The sequence below is a fragment of the Natator depressus genome, chromosome 13 (genome assembly GCF_965152275.1).
Source record: "Natator depressus isolate rNatDep1 chromosome 13, rNatDep2.hap1, whole genome shotgun sequence".
NCBI classification, from domain to species: domain Eukaryota; kingdom Metazoa; phylum Chordata; order Testudines; family Cheloniidae; genus Natator; species Natator depressus.
This window is the reverse complement of record NC_134246.1, coordinates 5,649,901-5,664,148: the sequence shown is the minus strand read 5'-3', so window position 1 is coordinate 5,664,148 and position 14,248 is coordinate 5,649,901. Positions and strand designations below refer to the sequence as shown.

The 14,248-nt window shown below is 48.0% G+C and overlaps 1 protein-coding gene across 9 annotated transcripts in view; it reads right to left on the bottom strand.

Moving 5' to 3' along the window:
- Positions 1-13,340, bottom strand: part of MYT1 (myelin transcription factor 1) — a 113,462-nt gene extending 100,122 nt beyond the window's left edge. For 2 of the 9 annotated variants that reach the window (XM_074969389.1, XM_074969396.1), the window contains exon 1: positions 13,208-13,340. In XM_074969389.1, coding sequence (XP_074825490.1) covers positions 13,208-13,232 — 25 coding nt within the window. In that variant the 5' untranslated portion in view covers positions 13,233-13,340. Of the gene's footprint in view, positions 1-7,582; positions 7,602-7,680; positions 8,031-8,136; positions 8,207-13,207 lie in introns of those variants that run through there. The other 7 variants (XM_074969392.1, XM_074969395.1, XM_074969390.1 and 4 more) reach the window with 7 other exon arrangements.
- Positions 13,341-14,248: the final 908 nt, after the last annotated feature.

The window sequence follows — 14,248 nt, the reverse complement described above, 5'->3', positions numbered from 1 at the left end:
TTAAAGAGTTCCACTAATCCCAAACATGACAGATGTACAAGGCAGTTTTGCTTGGGGCAGATTAAAATTCTCCTTTTTGCTCTTTCATTCGGTCTGATTCAAATAACATTGCAATTTCTTTTAAATGTGCTGACTTCAAAATTTTAAAAAAGGAAAGAATAAAAGATGCCCAGGAAAGGCCAGTGTGATCACAGTAAAAGCAAACTTATTGCTGTGAACATAAAAGGGGAAAGGGGGAGGGGGGAAAGGTGGGGCCCATATACAGGTCAGCACTAAAGCTTTCTGTTAAAGATAAAAAGGGGACCTTTTCAAACTATACTTTTCCATTTGAAAGTGTTTATTAATCTATTCTCTCTGAAGCAAAAAGTTCAATGAAAGACAAAGATCAAAGGCATTTTAATTCAGGTGAAAATTATTATATTTTCCATTTTCGTTTTGTTTTTAAAAAAAGATAAAGGGCAGTATTAAAGCAATGTGTCACTTCTTTTATTTTAAAGACCTGACAATTGCTTGAAATCGTCTAACCACGGAGACACTGATCTCATTCTCTTCCAACTTGCCATTTATCAATAAAAAGAGAGTTCACAGAACCCCAGTTTGCCTTTCTGCCCTCCTTTCCACACTACACTGGACCTTTGCCAAGACCTTCACTGTAGAGGCTTTCAAAGTCACAATTTCCCCTTGCTTCAGTTTTTCCTCCAAAGTTTACCACCACACGCAGGCAATGCACAGGGGCAACTCTGAGCCAGGCGGTACAGGGGGTATCAGAAATCAGTATTCCGGGGGTGACCTACTGGGATGAGCACAGGATTAGGAACCAAACGTGAAACCCTGGACCTGTCTTCTTCTGGACAGGCACTAGTTTGTTGTAAACTGGATCCATGTGCGTCTAAGTCCCCTGGGTCTGAGTAGTGACTGGTTCCTAACTCTGGGTCTCTCAGGCATGCTCCCAAGTGCAGGCCCCCATGCTGAACACTCTAAGGCAGTGGGACCTTGCTGTCCTGCTGCCTTAGGCCCCAGAACCTGTACCTCATCCCTTCCAAGCCACCAGTCGGTTAGATGCATTCTCCCAGAGACAATCCGGCTGTGGGAGCTCTGGTTTCTCGTTAAGCCCATCAGGGACAATGGGGCAGGTAAGCAAGGAACACAGGCTTAGTAGAGCAATTAAACCACTGATACTTTGCTCTTAACAAGCCACACGAGAGAATTAGAGATTTTGAAGGAATCTGAATGCAACCCTCGGGTTCCCAGGATAAAATCCTTGCCTCACTGAAGTCAGTGGCAAAACTGGAAAGTTTGGACAATACCATGAGTGTCACCCTGTGTGGAGTTTCCATGGACTCATCCAGCCAATGTGATGTGCACACACGTGTGAAGGAAATGCCAACCTGTCAGAGTAGGCAAGGGCCACAAACCTCATAACCCATGCATATCCTACCAATCTCTGACTATTCACAGAGGGCTGATACCTGGGGGCAGAACCCTATTTCTCCCACAATATTCCCTAGGGCGTCTCTCTTCCCACCCTAATAATAGCCCATGGTGCAGCCTCTGGTTCTGTCTGGGCTTGCCAGAAGCCCTCCACTCCCCTCAAGCCTACAGCTGGTTTGAGAAGCAAGTAGCATCAGAAGATAAGGCTGAAAATGTCTTATGCAGGGAATTGGAAATCCCAGTGAGTTTGGGGAGAGGCTGATGCTGTGGAGACCAGTTTCATGCCTCACCTCCCAGCCCCAAAGGCAGAGTGACAAATGTGCAGATATCCATGTAAGCAGCTTCAGAAGCAGAGGAAGGGTAGATAATACCATCCCATAGAAAAGACCATAGGAAGTCTGGGGACTATATAATGAGTTGCAACTAGTCTTCATGGAATCACCCCATCAAGATGATACATTTGCATCCTCCTCACTCTGTCACACACGCACACCTACCTGCCTCTCTTCCTCACCCCCAGCAAAAGTAATGACAAATGAGTGGGTTTTCTTTTTGTCATTGGAAAAAATTTGGCCCTTATCCTTTAGTTACATTTTTGGTAGGTGGCAAGAGTCCTTGGGGAAGGGTGATGTACCAATGCATGCATTATTACTCTAGCAGTAGTTCTTTACAAGTGAATTAGTCTGCATATACAGCCTGGCTTCTTTATTCATAGCATGATATCCCCACTCCCCACCCTTCCAAGCTACTAAAACTCCTTGAAAGATCAAGTCCCCATGTAGAGTCAAATAACGTTCAATTTGATACAATGTTCTTTATAAACTGATATTTAGTGGTGCTTTGCTTCAAAAGCTGCCCCAATCCATCCCAGAGGTGGCTGCCTCTCAGTGGTGGGTGAAGTGATGTATAGTACTTAGGTCCTGTTAACCTTTCTGTGCTTCGATTACCCTAGCTGCAGATCAGGGGCATAAATACCCCTATTATTGGCCTTTGAAATCCTTGGACAAGAGCAACATATTATTCAGTTGTATTATTATCCTTCGTAAAGTTTACAACGGATTCACGATCCTACGTATAGAAACGTCCAATGAGAAGGAGCTAGTTACCACTAACGGATCTAAGTGGCGTCTGTCTGTCTAGGTTAATACACGGAGCTCATCACCAGGAGAAGGCCAATTTCCTCCCTCTGATCCCTGTCCATCTGTCCTTGAAACACTCATTAACTGATGCGCTATCCCCGAGCCAGATCGAGACAGCCACGGGCTGCTTTCATCGAAAAGTTCCCGGCTTTCGGGAGTTAGTTCGTGCTCTTTGGAGCAGCACTGACCGTCTCCACGGCGGGTCTGCCTCTCCCCTCCTTGGAGAGGGACGGGGCAGGCCCATTCCCATCCCTTTGGCAATTCCACGCAAACATCTGACTTCACAGCAGCCTGGATAGCGCGCTGCTCCTTTGCGCCGGCTGCCTTGATGCTTTCTGGGAAATGCAGTGGGTCTGTCGGGATGAGTTCACCCGAGCTGAGGCCACTTCTGGCATTTACTGGAAGCTCTCATTGCAAAGCCAGACCCTCCCCCCCCCTCCACGTTAGTCCTCTGCCTTAGAGGCCGAATCTCCCCGCTTGGGGAGGTAGATCGGTTCCCCTTTGCAGGGAGCAGAGCGCAGCACGGGCTGACACGTGCAGGGAGCAGAAGGGATCAAGCCAGGTGGTCTTCCCGACTCCGGATCACAACCTATTGTTCATACGGTGGGATTGGGGAGGGGGTGGAGAAAACTGCTTCCCCTCAGGTGAAGCAAAAGCTTTGAAAATGTTTCCCCCTCCCCCCAGTGCAAATGCAAGGGAACAGAACGCGCAAAGGCGCACACACCGGGCTCGGGAGGTCAGAGGACCGGGCTCGGGAGATCAGAGGGTTAAAGTGTTTTCAAAATGTCTGAGTAAAATGGCAGCTGGTCTGACGCGCTGCACACGCAGCTCAGCCCGGCTGGGGATCATATGACTTCCAGTAATAATTCAAAAGCTTTCTCCGGCTTCTTCCGGCAAGTCTGTGTGATCTGGTTACAATGATGTTAACCAGCAGTCCTGGCCAGGCAGCCTCTCCGCGCTTTAAGGCTGCAATCAGCAATAAATAAATAACTTAAACAAAAACCAAAACGTAACAGGGCTGAAGGGTTTTTTGTTTTATTTTTTTGGCAATTGTGCCAAGACAGCGTCAAAACTGGCACCCCCCCCCCCCCCCCCCCAGCTAGGGAGCAATGCAACACCCTCCCCCGACCGGGGAATCATAGCTCCAGTCGGGCACACTGGCGAGGTAGGCAGCGGTGTAACTTGACATCTTACATGCACATGGAATGGAGCTCCCGAACAGTGCAGCGCGATCCCACTGCCAAATGCCAATACATTAAGGGGGCGGGGGAGGTTAAAAGTACATGGGCCGGGTTCTGTTCCCACTTTCAGAGTAGGAGTAACTCCAACGTCAGGGGAGGAAGAGCAAGCCCAGCGCCTAGAGCTGTTGTGAGAGCCACGCTCGATGGCTGCGTTAGTGTCCCAATTACGCACAGGAGCTGCTCTCCCGGCGACTGGACTCAGCCACCTGTTATTAGAGGCTCCCCTCTCCTCCAAAAAACTACGGCAGACGCTTCGCCAGCCAGCCCCACCGGCCTGAGGCTGCAGCTCGGAGCACTGGGCTTTTTGCTTCGGCTGCTATTCCCCTTCCGAGTCAGCCTGATACTGTCCACACACAAGCTCTCCCCTATGTCCCTCCTGACCCTTCCCGCCCTGACCTCCAGTTCACTGCTTTGATTAAGCCCCAACGAGAGAGCAGCTCTACCCAGCTGGTTTAGTCGCAAGGATAATTACTGTCGTCAGCTCCCCGGTTTGAAATCACCTGGTCCTGCTGTGCCCCCCCCCCCACTCCCCCGCCCCTGCCCCCATTCCCCCAGCCTCGTGGGATGAGCCGCACGAAATCAGCATTTGGCCAGCGCCAAGAACGCAAACAACCCCCAGCGCAGCATCAAACAACCCAGGAAGGCAGAAGGGCGCACACAGGCAAACAGGTACCCAGAGGCCAGCCCGACACACCGCCTCGGGACTGACGGCAACGTTAGCCTGTCATTCAAGCCACCCACTGCAGAGCCCCCGAGAGTCCAACTGGGAGCTGAAGTTTATTAGTGTCACGCATCTTAGGTCTCTACCCCCCCCCCACACACACACTTCGGGTGTATGCACCTAACGCCTGTACAGATCGTCACAGACACGGGAGTAAAGGGGAGGGGGAGATGCGTAGGGTGGCAGGAGGCTGTAATGTTGGCTTAAGAGATAAAGGTAGAAAATATTTCTCAGGAATTAGAGCAAGGCATTATTGTGCGAGGCTCAGAAATTCCCACCACCCTGTATTTTTTAAAAGGGATTTTATAAAGGGGAGAGTGCGGGTGGGAGAAAGTTGCGGGGGGGGAGGGTCGTTTGAGGTCACTGTCTTATTGAATTGGGGACCTTGTTGTCAAAAGGTGAAATTCACCCCTGTTTAGAGAAGCAGCAGGAGACCCCCTGACTTTAGTGATGCATTTGGGCCTCTGCACCGGGTAAGTCTCACACACACACCCCGGGGAACAGGACGTACTGGCCCGCAGCCACGGGCCGCAGGGGTCCCGTGGGGAAGTTAAGCAGGGGAGCGAGACCGGACTGGCCCCGCCGGCAGGAGCCCACGTGCGAGCTGTGGCGAGGCTGCATTTCTGATGCCTGCACCCAGTGCCTCAGCCCAGCTCCCCCCAGGACTGTCGTGCAGTTAAAAGGTTAGCGAAGAGCCGTGAAGGGCGATCAGATGATGCCTTCCACGAGACCGCCTCCTCTGACAACAAACCTGGCTGCAACGGGCTAGGCAACGCGGATCGGTTTTACGCGTGCGCCTCTAGAAACATCCCATTCTCAGAGATTTAAAAACAACCACCACCCACAAACCAATGGAGACTTCAATTATGCAGGGCAGACATTTGGGAGGGCCAGAAGGGCGGGTGTCTGCAGAGCTACTCTGATAAACACCCGTGTTGTCTTCCCACATTTATCCCCAGTGTGACTAATATTTATTAATAACCCTCCTTCAAAGGAATCCCATCAAATGCCCCTGGGAGACTCTTGGAGGCAGGGATGACAGGGACACTGAGGAGACTGTGCTGTTTTCACCCTCTGGGTTGTTAGAACATCCCTGCATGCACTTTGTCCTCACTATAAACTGAGAAGCGTTGAGCATGCATCTCCATGTTCCTTCTAATAGCGCATTCCCCCGTGGCTGACCCTCCGAAAGCTAATTCTGCAAGTGCAGTAGCTGTTACTTGTGCAGAAGCAGACCTGGCCCCCCAGTAAAAATAACCCGCTGTGGTCTAGTTGTACCTTTAGCTAGAAGCGCGATCTACAAATACACTCCGCTCCGTAGCCAGTTGGCAATTCTGTCTGAATGTGCAGCTAATCACAAAACAAACTTTCCTGAGTTCTCCTAAGGGTGCAATAGCTCTTCCCAGCGCCCCTCTGACCATTGGGTTTCCGTCAGATCACAATTCACTCCCCCCCCCCCCCCCGCCAGCGAAAGTGATCTCGGCCTCCGCAAGGCACAGGCAAACGGGGTGTGTGTGTGTGTCAGTCATAGCTCCAGAAACAACCAACTTGGCTGGGCGCCTTGAATCCTAGAGCTAAGAAGGACCGCCGCCGTCAGATGGGTTTGTGCTTCCTTCCCCTGCAGCAGAGACCCTGCCACGGCGTGTGCGGCCGCTGGAACAATAAACAGCATCATACAAAGAAGGGCATAGGCGGCATCTTTGCTTCGGGTTTCTATGACAGCCCCACCACGAACCCGCTATAAACTCTAATTCCTGGATTCCTCTCTTCCTCCCCCTCCCCCTTTTGTCTGCCATTAATTAAAGTGACCATATGGAAAAAGCTGATAATAACAGCAGAAGAGCCAACTGGGGGGGGGGGGGGAGAGATAAAAGAACCGGCAGAGAGATGGGGAGGACTTTGCCTGAAACTGCCTTTCCTGGGGAAAGGGTTACAAGACAAGCAGAGGGGCCCACAATAGATGGAGGATAAACACAGCGATGGGGGCTGTTTGTGGCTGCACACTGGCACGGTTAGATTGCACTCCTGCCTCTCCCCCACCCCCGCCCTTGATGATTTGGAAATGGCTGTCCTGCAAAACTACACACTCGTGCTTAGTAAGTCAAAGACAAAAGTAGGGGAGAGCCCCCCAGACAGCCAGGTCCTGGATCCAAACCAAGCTGTGAGCGAACGATTCACTTCAGAATAGGGGGAAAGGGAGGATTTCAAGGCAAACATCCTGATGACTCATAACACAAAGGCCTCCTGCCACTAGGTATCTGTTTTGTTCAGTGGTTTATGTTCATCTTATTGTGACTTGCTCTTTTGTTTGCACAGGTCACTCGCACGAAAGAACCTTGAACGTGTCTGGGTTTTTGCTTTCCAGCTGCTACAAGAGATGGTTTCCGTAGTGTCCTCCCTAATACAGAACAACCTCTGCCATCCAGCAAACTGGTCCTTTCACTCCAACCCCCAGGACTAAGGAACTGTTTTCACTTGCTGTGCGAACGTTTTGCGGGATTTTTAACTTTTCCTCTTCGGCGAAATTGTTAAAGGGATCATTCAAGTAAAACCTCTGATCAAAGCTAACTAAAAACAAGGCTTCAGATGTCTTTTTGTCACGGTAAACAGAGAGCACGGAAACAAATATCGCATATTTTCCTCCTTTCTCCTTACTATAACTAGAGAAGTGGAAAGTAGTCAGAAAAAAAGTCTACTAGCTGAAACAGCCAACACATGGTCTTTTAACACCTCACATCCACTTGCTTTTAAAGGCATGCCATTTTCAGAGGCTCTGCCCTGTTTTGTTTAAACTAATTATCTTCACTTAGTTGAAGGAAAATGCAAAGCTCATCAATGATTTAAGAGTAAGAAACAGCAGACCGAAGACACTGGCCTGCATCTTTTGTACAAGGCAAACAAGAACAAAATATGTAAAGGTCCCCCCTCCCCCTTCAGTAGTTTGAGAAGAAAGAAAGAAAGAAAGAAAGAAAGAAAGAAAGAAAGAAAGAAAGAAAGAAAGAAAGAAAGAAAGAAAGAAAGAGAAAAACAACAACCAGAGAGATCACAACCTCAGACAGAGTCAGTCACAGCATCGGCTCCTGTTCCAGTACTTTGGACTGGAAGTTACCACGCAAGATATCCCAGTGAAATAAACTATGAAGCTTGCCTTTTCGTCCTCTCCCTTTACGAAGCTTCTTCTGTTAAAACCACAGTGATTTCTCCTGATAAACATCCACAGATCTCTATGTCCACAAACATATCTGCTCTTCCTCTTCCAGAAATATTCAGAAAGTTTCCCAGCTGAATCCGATGCTGTGTCCCCTCCCCCGCCCCCGCTAAAGCTCTCTTCTTCAGTCAGAAGCATAACATGTCCACTCGAGTCTCAGAGAAAGAGAGAGAGAAAGATGGACCTAGGAATAATCATTATCTTAATAAAACCGCCTCGGTTCTCCAATGCAATTTTAAAACAACAAACCCTGCCTCCAAGAGCCAAGCCTGTATCTGTTTACATTAACTGGGTTCTCCGAGACCCCCTTCCTCTGCTCTGTACCAATCCAAGGTGAACACCCCCCCCCCCGGCATTATCTGCCTTTGTCAGCGAAAGAATATAATATTGACTTACCTTTTCCCCACAGCTATTGTCTGCCCCTTTTCAAAATGACATCACGGAAAGCAATCATGAAATTTACATGGGGAGGGGGGAGAGGTTGGAGGTGGGGGGGGGGGAAGAGTTGTTGGAGGCTTGCCCACTTCCCTACACCAGTAACATGCGTGTAAGATGGTTTGTTGGTTTCAATTCAATAGCTGATGCGCCTTAGTGTGTGAACTCTTAAGCCTGCTACAGGCAAAGTCTCATTTACTTAATGACCGCTCTCATTAATGGAAATGGCACAGAGGGGGCTTGATGCGCCTTCCCTTTGTAAATACACTACCCATGAACCCTTGGGGTTGCAATATATCTGTTTACTCTCCGAGGTGAAATACATTTACAGTGTAGCCTCAAAAAGATGGGACTGCTGACTTTTTGGAGTGGAGAGAGAGCTGGGGCGCTGCTCGACCCGCCGCCCCCCCCCCTGCTCCCACCTCCCCACTTCCGCCGCCAGAGCCAACCGAAAGGGCCCGATTTTGCCCAAGATGATTCATAATTAATATGCAGAAGAGTTGGGGCTTCTTTGAAGCCCAGCACACAGAAGGGCTGCGAATGTTACGACTGCCATCCTGATCCCCCCCCCGTGCATTCCCTTCCTATGGTACAGTCCAATAATTTCTAATAGCAACAACCAGAGAATGACAGATGCCCTAGGTTAGCATAGCTACAGCGAAAGTACTTTACAATATTTATTGGTGGTTAGGAAGATGACCTATCATCATAAAGAAGAGACCGGGAAATTTATCGCCTATATGAAACAGGAAGTATGGCATATTAGCCCATGTACATATTCAAGGACCAGTTGTTATAATGTATCTATAGTTCTTTTAAAAAGCATCACACACAACAGTCCTAGAAAACATCCCCCCCTCTTTCAAAAAACAGGAAGGAGGGGGGTGACGGATAAAGTTTCAGATAGTTCCATTTGTTTCTTTCCGCTGAAAGCAGAAGAACGATCCTTCTAAAAACAGCCCCACAATATCTGCTTAAGAGTGTGTGTGTGTGTGTGTGTGTGTGAGTGTGAGTGTGTGTGTGTGTGAGAGAGAGAGAGAGAATCGGTTCTTCCTGGAAGCCTGTTTCCCCCCGGAAAGAGCCTCCCCCCTACCCCGGAGCTATCATTAGACTATTCTCTCTCTCTCTCTCTCTCTCACACACACACCCCTCCCCACAGGCCCCATCACCACCCATGAGGTGTGCCATGAAGCCGACACGTGCTATGTGTATCCCGGCTCTTGTCAGAGATCCCCACCCTCCACATGGGCAAGCAAGGACAAAAGTTATCACCCTTCCCCTGTGTTGGACTGGGGCATTAGCACTTTTAATCGGTGCTGATTGTAACTTTGGAAAATCGTGGCGGACATATGATCCGATTGAACCAAGCTCTTCGCACTGGGGAGGATATTCTGCACTTCCCAGCCTCTCCTCCTCCCCTCACTGAGAAGGTGACTCGACTGTCCTCTTAATGGAGATTTGAGAGGAACAGGCTGCAGCTCACAAATGGACTAAAAAACCCCGGGAGCCTTCAGAGATGCTAGAGCCAGAGAGCGGTTGCAGAGCTAAGCAACCCAAGTTGAGGTCGGGGCCTGTGGTCCCCCGTGGCTGGTCTGGAGGAGACCCTGCCGAGCCAAACTGATGACCGTCTCTCTGCTGGAGCTCGCCCAGGCCCGCAGGGACAGAAAAGCCAAGAGAAGGCAAAAGTTGCAACCTCAGCATTGTCAAACACTCCACTCAAGTCATTTATTCTTCCTCCCAGAGCACGCTGAGGAGCGGAACATCTCGCCCGTGTCCATCTTTACGGTGCAGTTGTGTGTGTGCGAGAGAGAGAAAAGAAGTAAATGACAATTATTCTGAGATCGATTCCTGCCCTGATATTTCACGGTCAGAAAGAAAGAAAGAAAAAAAGAAAGAAAGATTGGTCGTGTCATCGTGGGCCCTGATCCTATTCTCATCCAAGCCAATGGCATTGATCGTCCTGGGTACCACCACAAAGGGCCCCAAGGAATAATCTTTAGATAAAATCCCATTTTGCCACCCAGCTCCTCACCCACCACGCTACTATTGGGCCAAAGCCCATGTCCTTTAGTTAGTTATTTTGGACTATTTTATTCTGAATGCATTGTTTTAAGATTTAGGGGGAGGGGCTGTAACAACATTGTAATCCCAGAACATTCAGCGTGTCTTGGAAAGAAACATCTTACAATGCCCATTTCCATGACTGCAGGCCCAGCTACTGGCTCTTGCCTGAGCTGCTAAGCCATTAACATAAAAGGAGGAATTCAACTGAGAGTACTCCTGAAAAGCCATTTTCTATCTCCTTTGGACATGCTGCGAGGACAGGGATATTTTACATCCTAAACCTTTGGCATTCAGAAATTCTATTAAACTCTTATCTCCAGGCAGCAGGCCCGGTGCTACACCGCATCTTCATTGTTCTGCATTCCAGATAGAATCAAAAGAGAGGAATCAGGCGCCATCAGCTCCATTCTGTTAACAATACTGGATGGTACTCCTGAATGCTATTGAATTCGGCCACGTAACACTAAAACTTGGGAAACAAAAGCAAAAGAGATAGCATGGAAAACAAGAGGAAAAGGTGTTTGTGTGTATGCATGCGTATGTGGGTTTACACACACACAGTCTCTCTCTCTCTCACACACACACCCCTTCTAAACTTATTTACCCTGGAACTCCAAAATCTGTACAATTGACTGCCGATAGCATTCCGTTGTTTATGCAAAACCTCAACAGAAAAATAAAAGTTAGTTTGCAAACGGGTATATCCAAATACACCAACCTAGATTTAGACGCAAAATGGGACAGTGTAAGGCTAGAGTTTATCGTTATCACTAAGATGTTGCTGAAGAGAAACAAAATATTGAGGGTTTTATTATTTTGTCTTTTAAACCTAACCTGTTTGTTTTGCTAAACGAAGATAAATGGCTTACATGGCAAACACATTGAGAAAATTGGAGGGGCGATTTAAGACATTAGCATACAGAGGTTTCAACTTTTAAAAGCCTCCAGAAAGCGGAGAAAATTAAAGAGAAACCAGGCAAACACAGGACAATCAGCACTGGTGAAGTGGACAGCTCCTGCCATAGCTTGTAGCAGCCACTGTCCAGAAACGATTTAGGAATACCCGCCCCTGAGCTTGCTGCTAAAGTTAAGATCACAGCTGAGCAAAACCTTCAAACAACTGGCTACAATTTTCGGCTCTCTTTAAGTGATACATGTGTCAGACCAAGAAATTACTTGAAGCACAGAATGTGAATAGTTACAATTTGTGTTTTAAAATTATGTTATTTCTGATTTCTAAGTAGCCACTTTTTAATACGCTGACTCTTTCTCTGTGTTCCACATTTTACACATGGCTTTTTCCCCTTTGAGGTACAAAATTACTGGCAAACACTGGAAAATCTTAGCGGCTGCAAATTGAAACTGACACGTTTACCAGTCATTGATAACAAGAACAGGAGGACTTGTGGCACCTTCGAGACTAACCAATTTATTTGAGCAGAAGCTTTCGTGAGCTACAGCTCACTTCATCCGTACCCTACAAAATGAATATGGAAAGATTTTAAAAAAAAAAAAACACAAAAATGGATTATATTCATCCTCTGGTTTAAAAAAACCTGGATGAGTCCATTTAAAAAACTCGAATTAAAGGTCTATGTTTGAAGGTTGTTTAAAATACAAGTGCAGTTACTTGTGTATATCCAGACATAATGCTAAGCTGCAGTTTACTTGCTTCCTAGAGACTCTTTGCAAGTACTTTAGGTCTCAAACTTTATACATTTGCAATTGGCACCAATTTCTACGGTTACCAGCTGGGGGTGAAAGATTTTTCTTGTTTCTTTCTGAAAGCTTCGATGCAGATGGGCTGGCTGCCTTAATGCCTCAGACTACAATTAGTGCTGTTGTATGCCGAATAGAAATGGCCAGCATTAATATTGTATATGGAACAGCTGAAGGGTTGGGAAAGAAAGACCTGCCCACTACAGGCCCCTGGCAGATGGGACACCACCGCACACGCACAAAAACTCTTCAATATCCCTCCGTTTCTCTCTCTTGATTTACACAGTTTCCCTCAGGAGAAAACTTCTTTTGTCTAAAAGGAATTTACAGTTGGAAGCTTATTTTTTAAACTACTATTAATTTCTTTAAAGGCGTCCGCCTCCTTATCAGTCCCATGCAAATCTTTGCAATCTCAACCCTGCATTTTCTACGTGGCATTTAAAAACAAAAACAAAACTCGTCTGCATTGTGTCCCGGCAGTGAAGTGCAATCTTTAGGACACTCCATCAACGGCTTGACAGGCTTTAGGCAGCTTTATATTTGAGCTACCCCCTATTTATCCACTAATATGCAAAAGCCGAGAACTCTGGACAAAGCTTTGATGAGAAACAAACAGAGAAAAAGATCTCTTACCCGCATCATTCCCCCCCCCCCCAAAAAAACCGAATGATTAACAACAACAAAGCATTATTTGTAGTCTAATTTCAGCACGAGCAGGTGAGAGTCACACACACACACACACACACACACTTTCGCCTACGTTTGTAAGAGTGTTTAGATCTACAAACTTTTGCATCTGAAATTGAGTTTAGTCAATGTCAATCATTTTGAAAACGAGATATTTAAAAAAGAACAAATCAGAATCTCACTTGCTAAGTGCACACACTAGAGGTGAAGCTTGGCTTTTAAGCCTGTGCAAGGTATTGAATGTATTGAAATGTATTGCTGCCATGCACTCAACAGAGGAGAATACAGATAAATGGTTGGTTTGGTTTTTTTTTTTTTTTTTTTTTGGTGTTTGTTTGTTTGTTCCTGGCCTCCCTGACACATTTCCTTTTCTGAGCCACATACACAAAGCGATTAACATCGAGGCACGCCTGGAAGTTAGTCACTTTCGCCACCTTTGCTTGGTGCATTGAAAAATGACATGTAACAGACGCGGAAGAGACCGGCTAAGAAGCTGCAAGGAAGGAAAACAAAACCCAAAGACACAGAAGTCAAGAAAAGTTTAGAGAGGCTTTTTACGAACCAAGGAAAGTTCCACACAGCTTCATCCTTGCTAGCGATTTAGCCACCGCCTCCCCTCAAAAATAAAAAAAACCAAAACACAACAGCTCAAGTCAGAAGTTACTTCATCCCTGCAAAAAGTTACACTCCAGAGCAAAAACTTATGTGCTCGAGAGGCCCATAGAGCGAGGCCGCCCGGCCAATGGGAGCTCGCCGAGCTGCTCATTACAAATCAATGCGGCCAATCGCGGGTCTGCAGATCTGGAGCCGCGGCTCAATTGTTCTCCGGGCTGCAGACAATGGGAAGCTGCCGCCTCAGACTGAGCATGCGCCGCGGGAGCCGAGCCTGGGGCCGCTACTGGTGTGCAAACTCCCCTCCGTCCGACCGAGTATGTCGGCTGGAGCGTGCCGGGCATAACCGGGGCCATCAGCAGGGAGGGACACCCGCGGCTGCTAAATGTAAGCAGCGAGGCTCTGTAGATTAAAAAAGCCACCCAGCTGCAGTGAGGCTACTTAAGGCTTTGCTTAGGAACGTGTAGGTGTGTGTGTGTGTGTGTGTGTGTAGGGGTAGGGGTAGGGGTAGGGGGGCTTCTCTCCTCCAGGTGTCCTGGTGCAATTTCAGTGTTTCTGCCGAAATGTTTCCCATGCACATGGGGAAAGTCTCCACCCGCCTCTGCTTTGATGCTGGAAGCAGGAAAAAGGGGTCCCCGTCCCCCCCCGCAAAGGGACACCAATGTGAGGACATGGAGGTGGGTGCTGGAGATGTGTTGGCCCCCTGCTCTGATGCTGCCAGCGTCCGGTGGTTGAAACAGAATCATCCGGCCGCCTGGAGTCTTTGTCACAGAAATGTGGTCTCCGAATGGAAGTGGTGGGGTGTTGAATCCTTTCTCCTTGCTGGCCCAAATGGGTCAGGCCTGGCCTCTCTGTAACTGGGTAGCTCAGGTTATGCTTTGTTAAAGTGCAGAGTATGTGGGTGGGTGGGTGGGTGGGTGGATGAGGAGGGGGAACTGCCTCCTGGCTGCGTCCAAACTGTAATGGGCAGCCCTGCATCTGAAGGGACAGA